A 24,132-nucleotide genomic window follows, 5' to 3' on the forward strand; every position below is an offset into this window, starting at 1 on the left:
ATTTTTGGTTATTGTTTTGTTGTGATTTTAGCTTAAATGTTGCCTTTCCCTGGCCAGACTGCATCACAGGTAATTGATCGTTTAACCAACGTACTTGATTGTTTGAGTGGATGCTACTTGCTTGGCCTTAATACCAATATCACTTTTGTCATAAATAATTATCTCCCACCTTAGTTTAGTATACATACTGTACGAAAGAGTCAATAACTCAAATATTGTCACTTTGATATAAAAGGAATTGAGTCAAATATGGATCTGTATTTTTGTCAAATATCACCAGAGCGTTGCACCGCTGCCAGTTTATTGCGTCTGGCATTTTAATCCCAACAGTCCACAATAAATCCCAACTTCTCTGAAGCTCATCAAATTCAGTCCTTGTTGAAACTGTTCCGGTTTCGACTCACATCCGTTGTAATCATTTGATGCTGTGGTTTGTCGTTATCTATTGGAAATGTATGTCCAATATTTTGTCAGCTAATCTACTCGACAATGTCAAACACTGAACATCTGCTTCTTAACCATGTTTTTGTGCAGGACTTTGAGATTCATTGGAGGTAGCTTGGTGTATCTAAAAAAAAAAAAAAGGTGTTCATTGACCACCGATTCAGAGTCAGGTTGTGGGTTTATGACTGACTCTTTTGAAACACATTAAACATCACTGCAAGCAGTCACACTGTATAATGGCGCTAGTCCAAAAACAAGTTCAATTGCCTTCCACATTTATGTGAGATGGAGAAGTCATCAGTAATCGTGTCTAGCAAGGAATATAAAAACAGGTACGACAAATGTTTAGGCTGTCCTGCACTGAGGACATTGCTTTTAACTAGCTTATATTAAAAAAATTAAAATAAAAAAATTGCATAGAAAACATACAATTTTACAAGCAAATCAATATAAAAAGTAACTTCTCCCCCAACAGCTTCACAACACGTCTTGTAAGAGGTTTGTTTGGTGGGGAAACATGGCTGATAAACAGTGTAGCGGATTGTTGCGGATTGTTTACGGATCATGTAACCGACTACTAAAAATCTGTTTTCATGCATAGCTTTGCTAACCTAAACATACACCTGTTGTCACCATCAATATTCGCTCAGTGTAACAATCTTATCTTTGGTTTTGCTTGTGCGTCACAACACACATCTTAAAACACGTTTGTTTTTTTTCCCCCTCTGCGTGCAGAAATTCACGGCCTTCCCTCAAAACACAGATGCATAGAAAAACAAAACAGTCCCATTTCTTAGCAGTCCTCCACAGAGCCTCGTCTCCACCAGGGTCATATGAAGTATTCCTTCTTTTCGCTCACGGCCTGGTTATTCTGCTGGTCGTCGGGGTCCTCCCCCGGAGCCGGCTCCCCCGTCGTCCTGTAGTCTCCTTTGTTGTGGCAGAGATACCGGTAAAGCAGGAAGCCCAAAGCAACTACTGTCAGCAGGATGACGACAACGACCACTGGGGGAAAATAAGGCAAAAAGAATTAGCTTTAAATGCCGCTTTCAAACATCACAACGAGAAAAAGCTCAGATTGAAGTGCGACCGATTACCTGCTACGACTGCGTCTGAGCTGGCGGGGGCTGCTGTTGTTACCACTGAGGAGGGGGAATTAAAAACAGACGATGTGTTAGAGTTAATTTGATTGTTTTACTTTGCAGGAGGGGGAAGTAGTGTGCGATTCCAGGAGGAGGCTGGTTTGTGTGCTATAAATAGAAAATGAAGTAAAATATAAAAGTGTAGGAGTTACCCTGAATCATGGTGGCGTCTGCTTCTGGGGGAAGTGTTGTTAAAAGCCCCATATCTGATGCTGGACAAAACACAAGCATGACATGCATTGATAAAACAGCACAAAGTCTTAAGGTCATCATATCAGGATACTTGTGGGCTGCAACTCAAGAGATTTGAAGCCAAGTGAGTTCATATCATAAATAGAAAATAAAAAAACTTGTGTACTCACCCTTTGTCGCATTTGTGTTTGTGTGTGTGGAGAGGGTTGTCGAAGGAGTCGTGTCGGACTCTGGAAGGTTAAAAGAATGTGTTCAAAATGTCACAGGGCTACAGCACACAGGCTGCTGGTAGAGAGTTGTGCAACCGCATAGCTGCCGGCCGAGGAGGGAATCTGGTTATTAACTGCTGGCACTGAAACAAACCCTTCAATCTCTTTGTTTCCTCTCTGATGCAACGACTGAATCAGAGAGCACAGTGGTGATAGAAAAACTGAGGGCATTTAAACTGAGTAAAAGTAACAATACAAAGTTATAGAACATTCCAGAACAAGTCCTGCATTTAAAATTCTACTACGGCGGAAGTACAAAAGTATTTTCAGCAATAGGAGGTGGATTAATCAAAAGAAAAGTTTTTTGAGAAACAATGCTCTATAATGTGTGAATTTCCTGCTTTTCTTGGCCATAAATTCATCTAAAAGGAATATTTTGGGGTTTGGACTGTTGGTCGAACAAAACAAGACATCAGATGGCGTCACCTTTGGCTCGGGGATATTGTAAGGGCCATTTTTCATTGTTTTATAGACCAAATGATTAGTTAGTTGCAGCCCTGATCAGCTAAAGTACTTACAGTATCAAAAGTAAAAGTATGCATTGGGCTGCAGAAAGGCACTAATCAGAGTGTTAGGTTATATTATTATTACTCGTACATATTATATCTGGTGCAGGTGGAGCCGGTTTTAACAAAACAAACCGTTGGGTAAATAGTCGATGACAACATATTTTATAAGATGATCAACCACTTTGTAAGAACTGAATCTACAAAGCAACTCCAGTTTAACTCAGCTTTCAGAGGAACGTAGTGCTGGGCTGCAACTAGTGATTGCGTTATCAATTGAGCTGTAAATTATTTTTTGAGATTAGTTGATTAATCCTCGAGCATAAATGACATCACCCAATGTCTTTGTCTTTTTTTTCTCAATCAACAGTTCAAAACCCCAAAATATTTTGTTTACAAATGTAAAACCAGGAGTTACATTTGAGAAACAGCATCAAATGTCTGTCACCTTTTTTTTCTTGAAAAATTCCTCTATTGCCGATTAACTTCCGATCAATTTATCGATTAACTGTTAATCAAATGGTAGTATTAAGCAGCATGCAATTAAAAGACTACAGAAAGGTATAACAACCTCAATAGTTTTACTCTACTAAGCACAGCACTTTTATTGTCATTTTATTTTGAAAATATATAGAATAATCAATTTTGTCATAGCAGCACAGTCATATTAAGAAGACAGACATAAAAGCACTTAAATACAATTGATTTAAAAAGGTGGACTTACTATTCATGATTAGTGACAGTTAACTCACTGGCTGACTTTACCTGAAAAAGAATCAAACAAATAAACAACCACATGTCTCACCAACATTTCCGCAAACGTCAAGAAACCATGTCGGACATCTGCTTAACTCACATAGTCAACACCTACCGACGTGCGGACTCTTCGTCCAACATTTTAAGGGACAAACAAAACTTCTCCGTCCTGATTAAGTTACTTCACTTAACACAATGTCCCCTCGAAGAAGACAAAAGCTACATTTTCCCGGGGACGTATATCTCACACTGAACAATCAGACATTGTTCATCACAGCTGTTGAGTGAGATTACCTACCTGGCTGCTGTGGAGCAGATCGAAACAGCTGGCTTTAAAATCCGATTCTTGTTTCCCCCTCAAGTCGGAGAATACTAACGCACACTTTCTAACTTGAGTCTGACATTTAAGCTGCCTGTGAGTCTGTGAAATACAGTAAGCGGCGATACTTTTTCTCCCAGCCCTCGTGAGTCATGCAGCACACTCTCTCGATTTCCGCCCCTCCCTTTCCTCCCCCTCTCCGCGTCAAAGATCGTCTAATAACAAGATGTGCCACTCCGAAGGTAAACATGTGAAACAGAGGAGAGAAGTAGGAGCATGCTAGATAGATAGACACAGTGTTATGGGAAATGATGCATTTGAACTTTGTGTCCTCGATGTGAACTCTCAGTAAACTCGAAAACTTACGTGCCATTTATTCAGGAAAATGTCTGCTGGAAAAGTAACACAACTACTTGCAACGTGGCAAGAACAACTTGTACCCTACATGGAGTAAAGAAAGTGCAGACTAAGCAGTAATCAGAACTCTTGGTTGAAACGCCTCATGTTACCTTGAATGGGAAATTTGTTCGCTACAGTAGCATTATGATATTACAGGTAAGCAATCAAGGTAACAGAGTAAAAAAAAATGTTTGACTCCAAAGGTAAAAATGTGAAGCAGGGTAGAGAAGAGAGAAGAGAGAAGTAGGTACCCTAACCCATGCAAAGCTATTTCTGATATTTACTTATTGTGACTGCCATTCTGTTGTCACGTAATTTTGCCAATATATATATATATATATATATATATATATATATATATATATATATATTTATATATATATATATATATATATATATATATTATATATATATATATATATATATATATATATATATATATATATATATATATATATATATATATATATATATATATATATATATATATATATATTTATATATATATATATAAAGAGTTGTATTAATTATCATGGAAAACAAAAAAACAGCAAATATTCACATTTGAGAAGCTGCAACCAGTGACTCTTTTGGCCTCTTCAAGAACCGTTTGAAAAAGGTATTGAAGACTATTGTTTGATTTGTTGATTGTTCGACCCTGGAATGGATGAGCGGTTACGGATGGTGGATGGATGGACATTGAAGGACTTGTGCAGCAGAGGGCGAGATACCGTCTTTTGGTTCCTAGTGTGGGTCAAGTATACAAGTTTTGGCAACTTGTTAGCATCTTTCATTTGCTGTACTCTATTGTGCTGTGTCAGATTTCATATTGTTTCTTATATCTTTTTTTAATTGCTAGCAGTGGGGTGGGTTTTCTTTTTGGATTGAGCCACAACAAGCCATGTGAAATAAGTCTATATGAGACTCTTTTGTAAACAGTCCTGTTTGGGAATGGGGTGTTTCTTTTTCCACACCAAACTGGCTCAAACTGGCACTGTGCTGGTCGGATTTCAAGTCGCACCCGACATCCTTCCTGCGTAGTAAACAACCACGTTTTCCAACCCCCTAAAGCTGACACAGCCCTGGTAACATCAGCAGGGTTATTTTGTCAGACTTGACTAAAAGCTCCCTTTAGAGCTACAGGGGGCACTAACAGTGTTTCCACATGCAGAGTGATACTCCTCAAAAAGGGGTAAAATAATCACAAGTCACAAAGTCAGTTCCATAAGATAGAAGGATGCATATCGATGATGTATATTGATACTGCTCAGTCATAACACAAAGCAGCCTGTCAATCAGGAAGATCACTAAGTGGTGTCTGTGTCCTGATTCTGACTACCAAAATAAAACTCCATGCTGTTCCAATTGAGGAAGTGAGAGACACCGGGGTCAGCTGACCATAACAAATTTGAGGAAACACATCTGATGTATTTTTCTTAGAATGAATTAAGCAAAAAAAAACCCACATTTTCTTTCATTGAACTAATCTGGTAAAGACTGCCTTAAAACGGCCGGACTATTCTCCACATTTTAGCTCTGGAATTCTACTTTATTTTTGACATTGGTTCAAATAAACTTTTAAATATTAAAGATGAATGACTCCTAAAGCAGGAAGGCTCTCTTAGCTTTAATGCAAATTAATTAATGCAAACTATTGCAAATTCTGTTGGGTTCACAATGACAAAAAGCTGAGAAATGTGGGCTGAGTGAGAACTCATTGTTTTTGAACCTATCATTTTATAACCTGTTGGCAGAGAAGCAACCGCAGCAGATGACACCTTCGATTCAATTTAAACAAGACAGAAGGATTTATTGTGTACACATTTCATATTCATTTATATATTTCATCAAATTAGTATAAACGTGAAACAAAAAAAGATAATTGTTCAGAATTACATGCTGATTCATCTTCACAGTGCACAACTACTTTGATTCCTGTTTTGTGAGTGAAAAAGATCAAATATACTATACTAATATAATAGATGTAATTCAAACTAAAATGGAAAATGAAATCCCCGGCACATGTACATTTGTATACAGTGACCATACTGTAGTCAGTAAGAAACGTTTCTAACAATGTAAACCTATTGGTGCATTTATGTTTGGTGTACATAAAATAACTCATTTATGGTGCAGAATATCATGAAACCTGTGGGGGGGGGGGGGGGGTTGTCTATTTATAATCTATACTTTTCAAAGGATACTTAAAATGAAACATGGCTGTTACAAAAAATAAGACTTTACCCATAAAATGAACTGCACTGTATGTACAACTGATGTCAATGAAAGATAAATAAGAAAACTAACACCAACAAGTCGATGCACATGTCCATCATTCCTGAAATTGGAGTTGAACATTTCAGCGCTGCTGTCTCCACTTTTTTTCTTTTCTTGTGCAGCTGTTGACTTCAATCTCCTCCGCTTCCCTGTTTAAATCAACACAGGGCAGACATGGATACATGAGGAAGGTCGATGGAAACAATAATAATCGACAATAATGCATGAATCATACAAACCTCAAGTCTGAATACTTTAAACCTCTGTGCTTTTTGAGTCTGGAGATGTCTGTTTTTCTGCAGGAGCATCCTGAAAAGTCATGTGAAATGTGAGTCATGACAAAAACACAGTGGTGAATAGAAGGTCTGGGTCGCCATTCCTCGGCTCATTAATTGACAAACCTTGTGAGGAAGGCTCGGGTCCTCGGTGTCAGAGTGCAACCCGGAAACTTCACCGTTCTCCACTCCATTTGGTTTCAGGGTGTTGAGCTCCACCGGGCTGTCTCCTCTCTCTTCAATGTGCAGCGGGCCGTCGTCGGCTGCAGACAGCTCCAAGCTCTCTGAATCCCCGGAGTTGTTCAGTTCACAGCTGCTCTCACTTGGTGGAGCTTTCCTACCGTCTCCCTTGTTATCAGATTCTGCGGGGGGCTTGGCCTCAGACTCCTCTTCTTTCGTGGCCTTCTCCTCTTCCACATCATTGCCGTCCTCTCCAGACTTGTGCTCATTTCCAGCTGCAGCGTCTTCCTGTGCAGGAGAACTGTGGATCTCACTGTGGCTCGACCCCGCGTCCAGGTCCCTGGACTCGGAAGTGGGGCTCTCCGGAAGGGATGATTGCAGTGAGACGCCGAGGGTGCTGCTCTGTCTGGACAAAGTGCTGTGGCGAGGCTTGTCCGGGGACTTGAAACTAAACCTCTGGCCAGGTCTAGGACTATAGCTCTTGTGAAAATCAGAGAAGCTGGATTTCCAGGCCTTAGGGGACGTCAGAGTTCGTCTCTTCAGGGAGCCATACCTGAAATATTTTGTATTATAAGACACAAATCCCCAAATTCAGACATTAACGTATTCAAAGTATTCATCTCAAAACAATGAATGAATCAGAAAGCACTTTGTCTCTATAAAATATATTGTAGTAAATATTGCAGGTTTGGGCCCATAATGCTGTTCAACCCCAAAACATGTGAAATATTGGCATTGAATGCTTTTTGGAGCTGCATAAGACAACGCTGTTAGCATCAGTAGTTTGTGATGCTGAGGAGACACTTTGTAAGTGTTGTGAAGTTTAGCAGAGCTTCAGTTGTCATGAGTAGATGATATAACTTTGTATTGTAATTCAACAGGTTTTCAAAACGTCTTCAAATTTCAAAGCTGAAAAGGAAAAAAAAAAAAAACTTACCGTTGCATTCCCTTCAAAGCAAACATTTTGTCCGGGTGCTGAGCCTGCAGCTCCTTTATCACATTCAGCAGATCATGGTTGAGCTGAAAGAGGACAGAACTGGTCAAATTAAAATAAAATAAAAACATAACAATGTATATAGTTTGCCTTCTGACTTCAGAAAAACGTACCGTGTTCATTTCGTTGTAGAAGATGTCTCTTAAATTGGATACAGCTGAGAAGACTGTCACAAAGCATCCAACACGGCTGAGGAAGACAAAATAAAACCATCATGTAAAACATGCGGATACGCTTACATGTCATATGATGATAAACAAAGAAATATTCCAGCAAACCTGTCAAAGAGCACCGGCAGCTCTTCTTTTAACTCAAAGTTGATCCCTTCGTAGACACTTTTTGCAGCGTTCATCTCTTCGCTTGCCTTCAGAGTGAAACAAATGCAAGTATATTTTTGGGCAAATGAAGGTTGAAATGCACAGTTAAAAAAAAGAGATATGCATGTTCTTAACAATAACCTTGTTGATCTTGACATCGTCCCTCTTCTTAGCAGTCTGCAGTGCCTCCAGGTGGTGAAGGGAAGAGTCGTAGTCGACCAATTTTCTGCCCCTCTTGGCTACTTTCTCCTACAAATTGGAAACGATTGGCATACTTTTACTATTAATACATACTTCAGCTGCCCTTAAAAAGCACGTACTGCTGCATACAGTGGATATTTAATTGGGTTGTACTACGTCATAATAACATTGCACCTGTAACTTTGACGCCCTTGCTCATACATCAGGATTGTGGGTCAGAATAGACAGACAAGCATGCAGGCTTGCATACTGCACAATATCACCAGCAGCAGCAGCACATCCTGGTACTTTTGGCATAGACACACTTTGTACCGGGACTTACTAAATCTTTTTCCGGCATACTAAGTAGTGTGGTAGTATGGGTATTGGAACGCACAGATGGTGTGTGTGTGTGTGTGTGTGTGTGTGTGTGTGTGTACTTGTGTGTTTTTGTAGGGTTTTGTGTGTTTTGCTCTCAGGCCTTTTGTCTGTCTGTGTATTCACTTCTGTTTGCTTGCATGCTTTCTTTCTCTCGTCTTACCCGGACATCTGGGAATTGGCTCACGTAGGACTCCATGGTGCGTACGGCCTGATCTACTAGCTTCACCTCGAGGTCATTCCACAGGAGGTCCTCCCCCTTATTAAAAGACATCGCATAAATATTGCATTAATTATGTATGGAGAGAGGGAGAAAGAAGGGGTTTTGGTTCCCCTAGCTATGTGTGAATCCTGTTGCTTTTGTCCTTGTAAAACACAGACGTGCAGTGGTAGAGCTGTATTTCGTCACTGATGATTGTACTGACCTCTACAATGGCTCCTAAATCTTCCTCTCCAGCCCAGTCAGTTTCGTAAGCATGAAACAGAGACTGGGAAAGGCGTCTTGAAGCTTCGCGCATGTCTGTAAAAAGCAAACTCGTCCCGTGTGAGACCTGCAGAGGACACAAATCTACAACGTATACAAGTAAAAAAAGCATCTTCACCTCGAACTGAATGAATGTAGTTCCTCAGGTCCTTGTACATTCGGTTCCCATCAGTCTGCGGATAGACAAGAGGTTTGCATAGTTGTCAGTCTTCAGATTTATGAATTTCATTGTGTTTGGTTCTCAGAGTATAAGTCATCGCATGTTTACACAGTAGAGACAGCAGTGGAAATATATTTGTGTTACACTGAAAGTCCTTTTTTTTTTTTTTCAATTGTTCAAACATTGTTAATCTACTTTATTGTCCAAAACAAACACGGAAAGTAACTCAAGGTTTCCTTTATCTCGTTAAGCAAGGGAATGATTACCTGCTGGTCGTTAAACTGTTGGAGACAATGTTCAAAGTGGTCATCTCTGCTCTCCACCGTCTTCCCCAACTTTTGCAGTACCTGCAGAAAAAACAGCACGTATACCTCAAAGCAACAGCTACCGCATGGTGATACCGTCTTTCTCCTGCTATTTGGTAAACAGAAACGTGCAGACCGGTACCTTTTCTTTGCTTCTGCTCAGCTGTCTTTGGACTTTTTTAGCAAAGTCACCAGTGCCGCCCTTTGGACTTGTGCTCTCGGCCATATTCTGACTTGACTGCGTTTGTTCCTGAACGATGAAGGGAAACAGAGACGAAAGAGTTGTCCTCTCATATTTAACCAAATTAAGACTGCTTCAAATGTGTTCACCCTCTCCGACCTCCAGAGCTCACTAGAGAGACTTTTGCATGTCGGACACATCACGACCACTCATTTAATGTATAACAACATACCTGCACCATATACACAGTTATATTTAAATTACTATCAATACCATGGGAGTAGTAGTACAATTATTTTTTTTATAGTCCAAGATATTGTGAGTAATGTATACAGGTTTTTTTTAATGCTATCACCTCCCTCTACTATTAGTCTACCTCTGTGCTGCTGCAACACTTTACTCTTATGGGTTTTTCATCGGAGTATTTATAAGAGTATTTAAACTTAATGATATCAGATAAGGTGGAAAAATGGGGAGAGTGAGGCATTACTGAATAACCTCTTTATATTCACCTCAGTGAGCAAAGCAGCAAGAGAAGTCCTCGTGTCGCTGGGGCTCTGGAGGCCTCTCAGCAGTGTTGGAAAAAGTATTCAAATCCTATACTCAAGTAAAAGTACCACAATATAAGAATGCTCCTTTACAAGTCATACAAAGTACTGCATTCAAAGCTTTACTCCAGTATAACTTGGTTTTGTCAAAGTATAAGTACTCATTATGCACGTATCATATATTTGATGTTACTTCTCCTTTCATAATTTATGCATGCATGTGTACAGCAGTAGTTGCTTTTCAGATTAAGATTTTTACAAACAAAACACAATCTTATCAAATATGATTTATCAATACAGATTATACTATCTAATACGAATAGTATATCGAGTCATTCAAATGAGCTCCACCTTGACAAACTACAACAATAAAATGCTGTTCACAAATCTATGCATAAGTAATAATCCAGTATCATTTTATTTAATATTAGGACAATGGATTTTTTTTTGCTAATAATTACTCAAGTAACACTTTTAATGCAGGGCTTTTACTTTTTACAATGAGGCATTAATACTTTTACTCCTGAATACCATTACTGAGTAAGTATAAAGTAGTAGACAATTGAAACCTCTGCCGTTAAGTTATGCAGCGATGGAATTTTAAAAATTCTAATAAATGATTTATGAATATGCCAAAGGTAAATACATAAAGAACCAAATAAAAACAGAAATATCAATGTCACATTTTATAAATTAAGCAATGCCCACATGTATTGTTGATGTTGTTTTAGGTACATTTGATTGCATATTAATTTTTTAATCGAGTGGTTTAATCATATTTTGGTAGGTTCCATCCTCCATACTCTGACCCATGGACGCTCACTTTTCAGCTTCAGCTGTGGGACCGCGTTAATCCTCTGATAACTACAATACCCAGAGTTCCCCGCGTTCAAGCCACTCCCAGGAGTAGAATGGCAGCGGTGAACTTTAATCAGAGTGCGTATGTTTCTGTTGGTGTCGGAGGAGTGGCCCTATGATCAATTCCGACCAGATTCAAGCGCTGCTCGCCGACCTGCAGCACATGATCATGGGGAGCACGCTGGTCAAATGTGCCGCCACGGACCTGGGAATCCAGTGGGCCGGCTGGGCTCTGTCTGCAGCCTTCAGAACCGAGAAGTTTTATGATTTGGCAGGTAATGAAAAAGAAAAAGACCAACAACTGGCGAACATTTTCCCTTTGACAATGTTGATTTGTTCCCCTGTGCAGAGGTTTTGCAGCCTGACTTGTTATTCGAGACAGTCGAATTGGTGTAAACTCGCCTCGACAGAGAAGCGAATCACATTTAAGCGGGCTGTACGTTTAAACAACTATAATTCAGCTGTGTGAGTTGTTTGATTTTAAAACTTTTCTTTGCACTTAAAAATTGAACTGTAACCATTGTGAAAGCTGTGTTATCTAAAGCAGCTTTGTTGTGAAACAGCCAGGTAGCTCCTCCTTCATGTTAAGAAGCGAGGTGCATATCCAATCAGCTTAACTTACCTGTGTCACTGCAGGGCCGTACAGAGACATCATGGGGCCCTCTTTTTAAAACAAAAACGGGGCCCCCCAATTCTTTTAAATTGTTTGTATGTGGGGCCCAATAAAGAATGGACACAGCCTGTCTTCCCACTAGTGATTACTGGTACCTGGTCTCACTTTTGCATGATTTAAAAACTCCACAGTAAGAATTACTCTGATTCAATTCTTACCTTATTAATGTCCTCTGGAGAGCATTGGTTCCCAAAGATTTTCACAGGAAAACCCCCATTTAATAAAAATGTTTCCCACCACTGCTCTAGAGCTGAAACCAGAAGTCTATTAATTGATTTTTTTCAACCAAAAATGACCCAACATTTGGTCTACCTATAGTCCCAGTTTCTTAGTTGTGAGGATTTTCTGCTTTTTTCTCATGTAATACTAAACTGAATATCTTTTGGGACAGTTAGTCGGACCAAACAATCAGTGACAGGGTGTCATCCTCCATAGATTTAGCCGATTATTCAATAATGGTAAAACAATAACTATAATCTGTAGTTACAGTCCTAGATTTTAGTTTTAATAAGGCGATTGTCACTCGTGACACGTTCTTAGCTTAAAAAGTGTACGAGCACTGACGAAGTTAGAGGTGACTGCAGGCTTCCAACCAGATAATTATCAAATAATTTGCTACGCGTAGAACAGTGCAGCTTACCTGTCAACAATGACTGATTTCCTTATAATTTCACAAATGAATCACCTTGACACTTGTCTTTGACTCGTCCTCTTCTCCTTCTCCGCTCTGCTCCCGGATATTTTACCCTTGAACTTTGGAACCAATTGTCTGCAGTATCCTGGGTAGACGATTTATCGAACACGCCTTACTGTGCAACAAGTAGAGCCATCCGCCATGCCCCAAACGCCCTGAGTCTGCAGCTTGTCTCTCTCTCTCCCTCTCTTTTTTCCCAGGATCTGCCACATTTATACTACTTGCCCACCTGAGTCGTGTCTGGGGAGGAGCCAGTCATGTCCGCCAGAAGGTGCAGACTGGGTTGGTGACAGCATGGGGACTCAGGTAAGATAGGCAGCGTTGACCCCCATTGTTAAACACAGTGTCACCCCCTGCACATTTGAATAAAACCCAGAGGAATGCCTATATATTCTGTCATTATTACCGACAGAGTTTTGTGTAAGTTACAGAGGGTCCTTGGCGAGTTCAGAGGAGGAACTAATGAACGTGAAGCCTTCGTCAGGTTAATGAATAATGCCTTTGGTTAATGTGCATGGACGTTAACCGTGTCCTCTCTGCAGGCTGGGGACATTCCTCTTCATGCGGATCTTGAAGGACGGTCATGATCGCAGGTTCAACAATGTCAGAGACAGCCCAGGGACTTTCTTTGTATACTGGACTGTTCAAGGTACTTGAAGTGATGCAGAAGCATTCCTCTCATTGCCATAGTCCAGGGTTCTCTAACTGGCGGACCGCGGTCCGGATCCAGACGCAGTTGCATCCGGACCCAGGACCTAAAATCGGTATTTCGGAATCATACTTATTAGGCAGCGAGTTTGTAATTTAACCGGCGCATCTTATTCAGCCGTTACGGTACTTGTTCAGCGGTGCAGGACACACCGACCAATGCGTTGTAAATCACATCACGTGCTAAAGCTCAGCCAATCAAATAGGAGTATTCTGACTCGAGCGAGGTTTACGCACACCGTGACACACGGGGGGGGAGACGAGGAAATAGAAAGAACAGCAGGAAAACTGCGCTGATCAGAGAAGTTATCTCACATGATGTTCTCCAAAAAGAGACACGTGTTCAGAGAGAACATCATTTATAAGCAAGAATGAACAGAATATTATGTGTTAATTCTTACCACAGGCAGTTAAATCCAGCATGTCTCATATGTCCAGAAACCGTAACTATTGATAAAAGCGGTAAATGAAGCGCACTACGAGACAAAGCACAACTCTTTTGAACAAACGTACCCACTCGCATCTGAAATGATGACACAGTATGATCAGAGTCCTGACACATGAATTCACTGTCCAACAATGATGTTAACGGAGAGAATAGAGCTGAAACAAGTGGTTTAATAACCACAGATAAAGTCCATGCTCACTGATTTATCTTTTTAGAAGACAAAAATATTATATTGTGACTTTTTTATTGACATCACTTCACACCTGAATGAACTGAATTTAAAGCTGCAGGACAATTCAGTGAAATTAGTTTTTCCAAAATGAATTACTTTATTTTAAGATGCACATTTTTGAAAAGCTTTCTGTTGTATCAGTGATTCTTTAATCCAGACATTATTGTACTTGAAATGAAGAACATTTATTTATGTATTTCTATGTATTATTTATAATCCATCCAGTTAAATTTGTGAACTGAGAATAATTTGTTAAAATATAATTGGTGTACTTTCTGTATTTGATTTGACAGTTGTTGACGACACAGAGACGTTACTACTAGACTTCTTGAAAATATATCTCTATCTATCTATCGAGAGCGAGAGAGAGCGAGAGAGGATTGTAATGTTCCGGACCTTTGCCCGAGGAGATTTTCTCAATCTGGACCTTTTGGAATTTTAGCTGAAGACCCCTGCCATAGTCCTTAACCAACTCAGCAACCAGGTTGCCTCGTATAAATCACTGTCTGGTTTCTAGCTCTCAGTATGCTTGTATTCTATGAAGGAGCTGTTTGTTGCATGCATTTAGTTCGGTTGAAGATGATTCACCCCCCGTTTCTCTCAGCCTTGTGGGTATTTATGACCCTCCTGCCCACCCTCATGCTGAACAGCGAGAAGCGGGACGTGCCTCTGGGAACGAGGGACTACATTGGCTGGACTGTATGGGGCCTCGGCTTTGCCACTGAAGCTATTGCTGACCAGCAGAAATGGCTTTTCAAGCGTAACCCAGACAATGCTGTAAGTTAACAGAGCTGGTGTTGTGCAACCCTTAATGCATCGTTCACGGTGTGTAGCGGCGGTGAAATTTACTTTTGTGGCTCCAGGGGAAATTCATCCAGAGTGGGCTATGGGCTTACAGCAGACATCCAAACTATTTTGGGGAGATCCTGCAGTGGTCGGGGCTCTGGCTCTCGTCAGTGATGGAGGGGCCCCAGTACCCGAGCGTGGTGTCTCCTCTCTTCGTCTGGTTCCTGCTAAGCTTCGTCAGCGGCATCCCCATCCTGGAGAAGCAGGCCGTGAGGAAGTGGGGCTCTGACCCGGGCTTCCAGGACTATGTCAAGAACACTCCCGTTCTCTGGCCATGGCCTAAATTTTGATGACATTTTCTCAACTGCTGTACCAATAAATACCTCACAAAATGAACATATATGCACATTTGTCATAAAGTGTCCTGTTATTTTGGAAAATAACACACCTTTACATAACAGCCCTCTGTGTAAGATTTCTTTGTGGCGTGTCATGACTAAGCGCTAAATCAGTGCATTGTGGTGAAGACTACAGGTTAAGCATTTCTGCAATAAGATGGCTGTTAAGATTCTCATGCAAGTGTCTTAAATTGGTAATTTGACAGTGAGGAGGCAATCTGTCAAACTGAAACCACAAAGCTCTCTGTATGTTTAATCAAAACTGGAGTTCACCTGGATCATAGAAACTCTTTACACCCTCCAACTTTTGGATTCAGGAAGCTAGCGAACAGCACAAAGCATTTGACAAAAGGCACACGAGACTTTTTTTGTAAAGGTTAGAACTGTATTTTAAAAGTATGAACTTGTGTACAAAACTTGCACCAATAGTTAATCAAACAATGCCACGACAACTTAACTGGCTAATCTTACAAAGTAATTGCCTCTTGCGTGGGACTGCTCATAAGCGTCCACCCGGAGTACAAACATTACACAGAGCAATAAACATTAGAGAAGCAAAATCATCTTGCAGAGATTACAGCCTGTGACATAAACCCGTAGATACTCCTGATGATCACTGGCCGTGTTAAACAACTGCAAGTGAAGATATAAAAATGATGTCCCTGTTCTCCAGAGACTCATGCCAATTGCTTGCAGAAGATCCATATTAACATCTTATAACTACTGGTTGTAGTATGAAAAGGGCAAGCCAGCTTGTAAACATTTACAATTCTCTGGAGGATGAAGACAATCAAAATGCAAAAGAAATAGAATACAAACATCAAAAAACATAAAAGATAATGTTACTAGCAGTCACACATTCAATTGCAACCGAGAATGAAATGCTTGAGAATCAGTTATTCAACTTCTGAGTGACACATGAGTTGAAAAACTGTCTAAAGAAATGACTGAATTTAGAAGCAGGTCACAATAAAACTGTGCATATACATATTTTTACCTCTGCGCATATTTCTCACAAAGAGTAACAAACAGTACATTCTCATGTGTGAAGAGGTGAACGTAGAATGCCTTGTTAAACAATTAGCTCTAAAGACACACGAGTGTGCATAGATAGGAAAACCGACGCGGTCAAAAAAAACTGAATCCTTTTACAAACACGTAAAATCACAGAAATACAACTCTGACTATTGTGAAACACTAAAAACGATTATAAGAAGACTTAGAGACTGGCAGAACGGTACCACAATAATAAAAACAATATCTGTTGGTTGTTATCGTAGTATCAGGAAGTGTAGTACAGCTGCTTTGGATTATTTAAGGAGTGGAGACGCAAAGAACTTTCCTTGACGAGACAATCCGACTGCTGATTTGGTCTTGCTCCCAAATCTGCAACATAGAGCGCACATAATGGCATTTTATTTAATTAGGAGTAAATACATCAGTCAATGAAGGATAATGAGATATTGTACAGTAGATTAAATTATATGAAAGACGTTCAAATGATGTTTTAATATCTGTGTTAAACAGTTGAATCAGCAGCACACAACAGTTCTTCTAGAGGTAATTGTAAGATAATTGGAGCTCATGCAAGAACAATTTAGGTTTCATTCATCAAGAAATCATCAAGAAATCAGGTTGCACGAGTGGTTCTTGCACGAGGCCCGTTGATTAGGAAAGCGTGTGCTTGTGCGTTTACCTGGGTGTCAGACTGGACTTCATGCGCTGAGACAAGGAGCTGGAGGAGGGGGTTTTATTGAACTGGTGCTCTGGAGTCGTCAGAGGTCCCAGCATGCTCACTGCAACAGTACAAATATTACAATGATACGTCAAAGAGCAAACAACTGTGCCCAGACTCCCAGGAAAACACTGCAGAAGAAAACAAACACACAAAGTCTAGTGAGCTCGTACTTCTCTCGGGGGTGGCATAGCAGTTTGCGTTCTCGATGATCAGGTGGTCCAAGTTAGTCTGATAGCTTTCCGCCATCACAAACTGGGCCCAGTAATCCACCGGCAGAGCCAACAGGCGCTCCACAACCTGAACACAGAGAGATTAGCATGAATGCCAAAGATCAGGGTTATTTCAGTGTGTTGCCTCATCCTCTTCCAGCGCTAAGCTGAATGTGTGTGTAGATGCCCTGGGCAAGACAGAGGGGAATTACTGAAAGAGTTCATGGTACTGCGAGGATGTTCTGTAATGGAGGATTATTTAGTATTTAGCTTTTTGGTGGATCTCTGTATGTTGTTGTAGGTCAGCCACTTATTAAGGTGGGTTGCAGAATGGATTTCTTTGCTAATTACCGTAGTGTGATAATTAATAAACACAATAATTAGTTTTAATGTGTGTAAAAACAATCCTTTCAAAAAAAAAAAAAAGAAAAAAAAAAAGAAAAAAAAAAGATATATATATATATATATATATATATCTCTATCTATCTATCTATCTATCTATCTATCTATCTATCTATATATCTATATATACACACACACACACACAAATCTCTATCTAGACTTTGCAGCTTGAGTTTTGTCTCACAGTAACAATTGTAATTGACAGAAAGGAAGTTATAATCCATATTTGCTGTTTAAGCAGTAGCCATTGAATTAATTTACATTCTGTAATTAGCTCACTAATCTAACTTGTTAATAATTGCCGGTGGCAGAGTCTGACATTCCTGCATTGCAGTTAATTGCAGGAAACGATGCATGCGTGTACAGCCACAGTGAGCCGTCAGATGAAGAGCTGCAGGGTGACTCACTCCTTTGACCAAGCTCACAGCATGACATCAGACAGCGGTTGCTCATGACATGATGGAAAAAGGGCAGTTATTGGCTGGTTATTTTCTTATTTCTAACAAAGAAGCTGCTTAATAAGTGTTTGCTGCCCCCTGGGATTCTGGGACATGTAGTACTGAACCACACTCGCTGTTACAATCACAACATTAAAAGTTCTCCATCATTATACGACTAAAGAAGAAACACGATGTGCAATAGACATGATTCATCACTCGGGCGTACCCCGGGTTGTCGTTTGGTATCCTGCAGCATCGTCATGGGATCAGGGTTGGGAACGGCATGACCCACAATAGTCGGTCCAAACACTCGAGCCAAGTTACTGATGTTCATCTTAGTGTCCAAGCTGTCAGCAACTCTGAAAGATTTTAATTGACTCAATTATGTCTCTCTGGTAGATATGAAATAAAATATACAACATTTAAAATATATATTAGGTTAAATTAGGAGTAGGCAACCGTAGGCATACCATCGCTTAACCAACAGCAGCAAGTGGCATCTGATTGGCCGGTACTTGTTGCCTTCTTCACAGAATTCATTACGGTTATTCGTGATGAAAAGGATTGGGCTACGGGTTGGTAGGGTTAATGATTTCCACTTAGGCGTGGATGTTTTCATAAGGATGGCAGCCTTCTTGTGTAGCGCTCCAATATATAATCACAATGTCCAAATTATGGGAGGAAAATGTTTCTCTAAAATGATGCTATGCACATTGCCTATGTGGACGGAAAATAAAATTGCAGATCTGACATTCAATTTTTGATGTGGTGTCATAATCCTAATGTTGAAATAGCACACTGATTAACAAGAACATTTTGAAATGGCACCGGAAATCAAAAAGGTTTCAGACCCCTGGGTTAAATAAGTTCATGAGACCAACGCGCATCTTTGCTGAAAGCAATTCAACCCAATTAAATTCAGAGGATAGAGTGAAATAAAATAAAAAAGGTCAGTTACAGAGAGACTTCTGTGAATATCAGCAAATGTCAGCAATGAGCTTGTAGCAGGACCAACAAGGCATCAAAGCACAATGAATGCTTTTGGATATGCATACCTCTAATTAGGTATATTAGTTTTATATTCAGTACCAACCTCTGAAGGTGAAGGACTAGGAAAGCCAGTGTGTCTCTGTTGGGCTGCGGCAGGTCACTGATGGTTTGGTACATCAGCGCTATGCTGTTGTCATCGTCTGAAACCTCTGAAAGGGAACAAAGGAAACTGTTTTTGTGAGCAGAGAGGGAGGCTGTCTGAATTAATTAACAACTTGAAAGCAAATGTATCGGACTCCAGTAAAAATAAATTTAAATAAGACAAAAAAAAAGGATTAACAAACTAGACGATCGATCTCTTTTGTTTGTTCCAGGAAAATTCATGCCTGAGGTTTCCATCACTTCTCAAAAGAAATTGCAAAAACAAAATAGAGGCACTTATGTTGGGAACATTTCTGCCATCTATTAAAAAGTTACACAAAGTTTTCAACAACAGCATCTTTTCTAACACCAGTCACACACACACACACACACACACACCGGCTGCCTCCATGAAAGTACGGTTGAGGCGGAAGGTGAGAAGAGGCTCCTTGAGGTTCCTCAGGAAGTCCTTGAGGAGGCCAGTGACGGCATTGATGTCGTCCACCTTGCTGAGCACGGGAACCGTTTTGCTGCGCAGGAACTTCTCCTTCAGGTCCTTCACTGTGCGATCCGCACCGGACAGACGGTAGAGTCCAGCCTGAGAGGAAGAAATACAAGTATTCAATCGGTGGGCATCGTTTTGGCACGCTGGTTCCCTCTGCTTCCAGTTTTTGTGCTAAGCTAATTGTCTCCAGCTTTGTACTCGGAGCTGGTATCAATCTTGAGAAAGTGAGACAGAAGCTAAGCATAAAATAGAAAGAAGAGACCATCAGCACAGTCGTAAAGCAATCAAGAGATTTGGAGCAATTGGGACTTCAATCTCCCAGGAACAGATTGTCAAATCTTAGTTACAGCTGTCTGTAGCAGCTTGAGGGAAAGACATTAAAAAGGTAACTACTGGGGTGTGAGGCTTTACAAACTTCCACATTTATGCATGTTATGAGGACAGGAAAACACCACTCACCTCATGCAGGCCCCTTTGCTCGATCTCACTGATGCAGTGGACTACGAGAGGTGGAATCATGGGTGACAAGTCAGACACGTAGTCTGCAAGCACACCCTGGGAACAAACAAGAGATGGGGTAATCCGTCAGCACTGTGGATGAAATTCCAGAGTGGAAGCAAACAAGAGAGGAATCAGTGAAAAATGTTCTCACACACCTCCCCAATTTTGACCGGTGTGGCGCCCATGTTGGGGATGCATGGCAGGGGGCAACGCTCGCGACACTCTGGGTGAGAGACCACCCTGCAGTCACGGCACTTCAGTGCAATCTTGCCAAACTTGATCCTCTTTCCACAAGGTACGCACGATTCCGGCTTAATGACCTATAGAAAGACATTTAACATGATTATAGGACGCTGGTAAAGATTGTGGGTCAACAGCCACCTACATGTTCAGCTAAATCAAGAACTTACACTTTGTTTTGGCACATAAACTCAAGTAAATACATAAACATGTTTCTGTGCAGATATAAAAGTTCATAGAAGAGTAGATGATAACAAGCTTCAGCGCCAAGTTTGATCAAACGTATTGGCCATAAGGCAAAAATAGACATTGTTTCTAAATACATAAAGTGCTAGAATGTGCTTTTCTAGTCTGATTAAATGGCATTCGTACAGTTTTGGAGACAAACTCGTGAAGACGAACACCCCCGTGGCTCTGCGGAGTGCTGGGCGCCACTTTCCTCTCTCCCTCGGGGTTGCCAGGCTGCTTAAAGACATCCTCAGACTGGACAGATTCAGAGTCCCACTCCATGGCAGCTGAGCAAGAGATGGAACATAAATACCAATGTGTTCGCTGCCATGACCACTGCGGTCATGAGAAGACATACTGTTGAATCAGTGCTGCTGCATATTCAAGACACTCATAAAAATAATGACAACATTGGCAATAACAGGTTGATGAGCAGTCTCCTCTGATTCAATGTTATTTTGGCTGCAGCGCAGCAGGTGATGAGCCTAGATGAGTCAGTTCTTCTAAAACTGCTTAAAATGTAAAGCATGATTTGAATGGATTCCAGCCAAGATTAACAAAATAATTTCAGGCACAGTGAAGACAACATTTGACAACAAAAAAGAACAATATAATTGTCCCAAACTAATGACTTGTATCAAGTTGTGTTTGAAGAATCACATTAGCCAGATCAAAATAAACAAGGTCATTTGAACTGGCTCAAACCATATTAGCCTGAAAAAGTTGTGCCACATATGAAGAACGGGGCCCATCATAACCCAAGCTTACATCATCCTGTTGTAAAGAAATCTTACCAGTCTTTCTCCTGCTGCGAGTCCAATAAGGAACACTCTCAATGGTAGAAACGGCCTCAACAGGTCCTCCATTCCCAGAGACAGTCACTGTGGTCTTTGTCACAAGGGTCTCATTTCCCTGTCACAAATTAACAAAAACAGTAAGAATAACGACATACAACCAGACTATGCAAAGGCCCAACAGTACGGTTTAAGAGCTGGTTACAGGCTTAGAACAAAACATCTGCTTTTCCCTACCCTCTCTAAAGTTCTGCCTGTTGATCGAGACCGCTTGGAGGCAACTGGGGGACCATCGACACGATTTCTCGAGGAGCGCTGAAATCAAGACAGCAGACATGACATCTGTACCTCCAGCGAACATGAAGCCAATCTATCAAACACAAACGTTTAAAGAGAAATGGTGCACATGCACTCATCATACCCTCTTCTCTCTTTTCTTGAGGCGCACTGTCCTCACAGTGGAGGAGTCCCAGTCCTGTCACAGATCAAGCACATGAGAATCCTTGATACTGTATATGATGTGGATTTAACGCTACATGATACTGAGAAGGGAAGTACTTACAAGGGAGTCATCCGTTTTGTCGTAGCTGATATCTGACAAGATGGAGGCGGACTCATCTATCGTAGTCAGTCTATCAGGAGCAACAGAAAGGGTGTGTCAAGCCAGTCAGCAGCATTTTATTTATTATTTCGTCTTTAAAAAAAAAAAATCGAAATGAGAGTGCATTTCAAAGTTAGAGTGGATTGAAAGTGTGCTGGAAAGGTGCATTCATGTGATAAATAGATGACCAGGAACATTGTACTTCAGCAACAGGTAACGGGGTTTATTACCTTCGGCTGGTATTCAGGCTGGCTGCTGCCTGGCAGTTTGTGTTCAGGAAGGCAAGAGCTGAGCGCTGCTCTGCACTCAGCTGGAGGCTGTTGGAGGATCCCTCACTAATCAGGAGGTCCCGGATCAGCTGAATTTGACGGTCCTGTGATATGAAAATGCAAGCATAGCACAAATGAGACACTCCTTGAACCAAGTGAATTAACAGCGGACTAAATCAACACGTGTCAACAAAAACAAGGCTCCGCATTTGATCCAACGTACCAACTTCTCACAGTCGGCCTCCGCCTTCTGTCTGCGCCTGATCTCGATATCGACTTGGTTGCGGGCGTGTTTCAGTTTGACCTCCAAGGCTCCCCTCTCAGTCTCTGCTTTGGTGAGCACCTCCTTGCAGGAGCCCAGGTCTTGTTCTGCCCTCAGCCATTTGCGACGACAGTCATCAAAGTTTTGTGCCAGCTGGATGAAGTCTGGGAAAAGAGGATGCACATAGTACTGTGACAGGCATCTGTGTAGGATCATATGTCTCAAAGGATAGATAGTAAAGATAAACAAAAGAATCGTAAAGTACTCACTTGGTTCAATATTCTCGTTGAGAAGGTCAACTTGCGTCCTCAGCTTATCGTATAAATTCTGGATGCACTCCACAGCAGTCTGCATGATGGTCTATAGCTGAAGACCCTTCAAAGAGAGACATTACAGTTCATTCATAGAACAGGGGTTGCGGTTCTGTATAGATTGGGCTGGTGTGTGGCTCATTTTCAACGTAGCAAGCGTTAAATTAAGATATCGGAGGAAACGTTAAGAGGAAATGGGAGTTATTCTCAAACATAATGGCAACGATAACAATGCATACAAATATAAATTAGCCGCCACAGACTCATTTAAGTACCACATGTTACTCCTCATTTGCCAATGCGTTTAGTGCAGCTGCTTTCTTTGGTTTCTGTTCGAGCTAGTTTAGCATTTCCAACTGTAACGTTAATACTGAAAAACAACACGGCGGTTATTTTTAGCTCACATGTTAGCAAAGATTAGCTAGCAACAGTTACCTACCGATTCGGTGCTGGAGAAATGTTGAGCCGCAAAAAACCTGTCGGTGGTGTTTTAACGCAGAAATGTTGTTTCTTTTTCGTTTTTAGCGACCCCCTCCTCGTACCTTTGTCCACATTCTTCCGCAGCCACAACTGCAATGAGCGCGTTGCATTTCAAATTTCGCCGCTAGCCAATGAGCGACGACCACTGCGCGGATGTCAAGAACTTCCGTGGGCGGATTTTTCGAAATAAAAGAGCCGTAACGGTCGCTCGTTAGCACCACAGAAAAGGCACAAACATTCAGAATAAAGAGAACCAGAAATATCACGAATGTTAAATACTATTTTATAAATTAGCCAACAATCAAAGAAACAAACTGATACAAAATCAAAAGTAGGCTATTACACATAGTTACGTTGTCAATCACAGCCTGCTGTGGCTGAGAGGTAATGTGCTGCATCTGTAGCACCGAAGGAGCCTTAACAACTTTATCATTAAAAACTTGATCATAATTATCACCATATTACTATTTTTGGTAAATCCATCCCTACAGCTACATGACAAGACAGAAGTGATCCATATTTGAACAATTTCTTTATATTAAAAAAAAACCATGATGTATTATATAATATAGGCTACTTATACTGGAAATGTGCATGACTATATATGTTGTATTAAAATGTATCCAACATCTCATTGAAGGTTCTTTAGAAATTATGGCACTGCAGAATTGCTCCTCCTAATTAATATACTTACGTATATTATTGTGCTATTGCATACACCACAAAGTAGACTATGTTATTGTACTTTTACACAATGATACGTTTCTGATTATTATGTCAATGGAATTCAAATATTGCACTTCTCAATCATAGTGGCTATTTATAAATATTTAGTTTATTTTATTTCTCTATTTTGATTACCTCTAGGAATTCTGGAACAATTTGCGCCTGTGGCTGCCAAGCCGCCTGTCTGAGCCAATC

The 24,132-nt window shown here is 40.7% G+C and overlaps 4 protein-coding genes across 4 annotated transcripts; 1 reads left to right on the forward strand and 3 right to left on the reverse strand.

The window, feature by feature from the left end:
- Positions 1 to 788: 788 nt before the first annotated feature.
- Positions 789 to 3,796, reverse strand: LOC306781142 (uncharacterized protein). Its single transcript, XM_079273858.1, has 6 exons — positions 3,605 to 3,796; positions 3,275 to 3,315; positions 1,946 to 2,005; positions 1,736 to 1,795; positions 1,539 to 1,583; positions 789 to 1,446 (listed from the first exon to the last, which is right to left on the reverse strand). The coding sequence occupies exons 2-6, from the start codon at positions 3,279 to 3,281 to the stop codon at positions 1,274 to 1,276; spliced, it is 345 nt and encodes a 114-aa protein (XP_079129984.1). The 5' UTR covers positions 3,282 to 3,315; positions 3,605 to 3,796; the 3' UTR covers positions 789 to 1,273.
- A 2,183-nt stretch (positions 3,797 to 5,979) lies between these two features.
- On the reverse strand, positions 5,980 to 9,800 carry bin2a (bridging integrator 2a; the record flags this gene model as incomplete). Its single annotated transcript, XM_079274511.1, has 12 exons — positions 5,980 to 6,450; positions 6,541 to 6,610; positions 6,703 to 7,309; positions 7,694 to 7,776; positions 7,864 to 7,939; positions 8,029 to 8,114; positions 8,209 to 8,316; positions 8,789 to 8,884; positions 9,051 to 9,145; positions 9,228 to 9,282; positions 9,536 to 9,616; positions 9,717 to 9,800. The coding sequence occupies 11 exons, from the start codon at positions 9,798 to 9,800 to the stop codon at positions 6,557 to 6,559; spliced, it is 1,425 nt and encodes a 474-aa protein (XP_079130637.1). The 3' UTR covers positions 5,980 to 6,450; positions 6,541 to 6,556.
- Positions 9,801 to 11,234: 1,434 nt separating this feature from the next.
- Positions 11,235 to 15,080, forward strand: LOC306781494 (uncharacterized protein). The gene is made up of 5 exons (XM_079274370.1): positions 11,235 to 11,436; positions 12,729 to 12,834; positions 13,071 to 13,177; positions 14,521 to 14,693; positions 14,780 to 15,080. The coding sequence occupies exons 1-5, from the start codon at positions 11,277 to 11,279 to the stop codon at positions 15,050 to 15,052; spliced, it is 819 nt and encodes a 272-aa protein (XP_079130496.1). The 5' UTR covers positions 11,235 to 11,276; the 3' UTR covers positions 15,053 to 15,080.
- A 397-nt stretch (positions 15,081 to 15,477) lies between these two features.
- racgap1 (Rac GTPase activating protein 1) lies at positions 15,478 to 23,296 on the reverse strand. The gene is made up of 17 exons (XM_079272752.1): positions 23,171 to 23,296; positions 22,690 to 22,795; positions 22,382 to 22,584; positions 22,120 to 22,262; positions 21,851 to 21,920; positions 21,710 to 21,763; positions 21,526 to 21,603; positions 21,289 to 21,406; positions 20,639 to 20,781; positions 20,182 to 20,346; positions 19,985 to 20,080; positions 19,420 to 19,618; positions 18,983 to 19,088; positions 18,116 to 18,248; positions 17,009 to 17,135; positions 16,797 to 16,896; positions 15,478 to 16,486 (listed from the first exon to the last, which is right to left on the reverse strand). The coding sequence occupies exons 2-17, from the start codon at positions 22,772 to 22,774 to the stop codon at positions 16,411 to 16,413; spliced, it is 1,896 nt and encodes a 631-aa protein (XP_079128878.1). The 5' UTR covers positions 22,775 to 22,795; positions 23,171 to 23,296; the 3' UTR covers positions 15,478 to 16,410.
- Positions 23,297 to 24,132: the final 836 nt, after the last annotated feature.

Source organism: Melanostigma gelatinosum, assembly GCF_949748355.1.
Source record: "Melanostigma gelatinosum genome assembly, chromosome: 8".
Classification (NCBI taxonomy): Eukaryota; Metazoa; Chordata; class Actinopteri; order Perciformes; family Zoarcidae; genus Melanostigma; species Melanostigma gelatinosum.

Coding starts and splice junctions, on each gene's coding strand:
- LOC306781494 (XM_079274370.1), top strand. CDS start 11,277: ATGATCAATTCCGACCAGATTCAAGCGCTGCTCGCCGACCTGCAGCAC. Junction 12,835..13,070: donor GTGACAGCATGGGGACTCAG/GTAAGATAGGCA, acceptor TCCTCTCTGCAG/GCTGGGGACATTCCTCTTCA. Junction 13,178..14,520: donor TGTATACTGGACTGTTCAAG/GTACTTGAAGTG, acceptor CGTTTCTCTCAG/CCTTGTGGGTATTTATGACC.
- racgap1 (XM_079272752.1), bottom strand. CDS start 22,774: ATGCAGACTGCTGTGGAGTGCATCCAGAATTTATACGATAAGCTGAGG. Junction 21,604..21,709: donor TCAAGAAAAGAGAGAAGAGG/GTATGATGAGTG, acceptor TCTTGATTTCAG/CGCTCCTCGAGAAATCGTGT. Junction 16,897..17,008: donor CTATGCCACCCCCGAGAGAA/GTACGAGCTCAC, acceptor GTACTGTTGCAG/TGAGCATGCTGGGACCTCTG.
- LOC306781142 (XM_079273858.1), bottom strand. Junction 1,584..1,735: donor AGACGCCACCATGATTCAGG/GTAACTCCTACA, acceptor CCCCCTCCTCAG/TGGTAACAACAGCAGCCCCC. Junction 1,447..1,538: donor CTCAGACGCAGTCGTAGCAG/GTAATCGGTCGC, acceptor ATTTTCCCCCAG/TGGTCGTTGTCGTCATCCTG.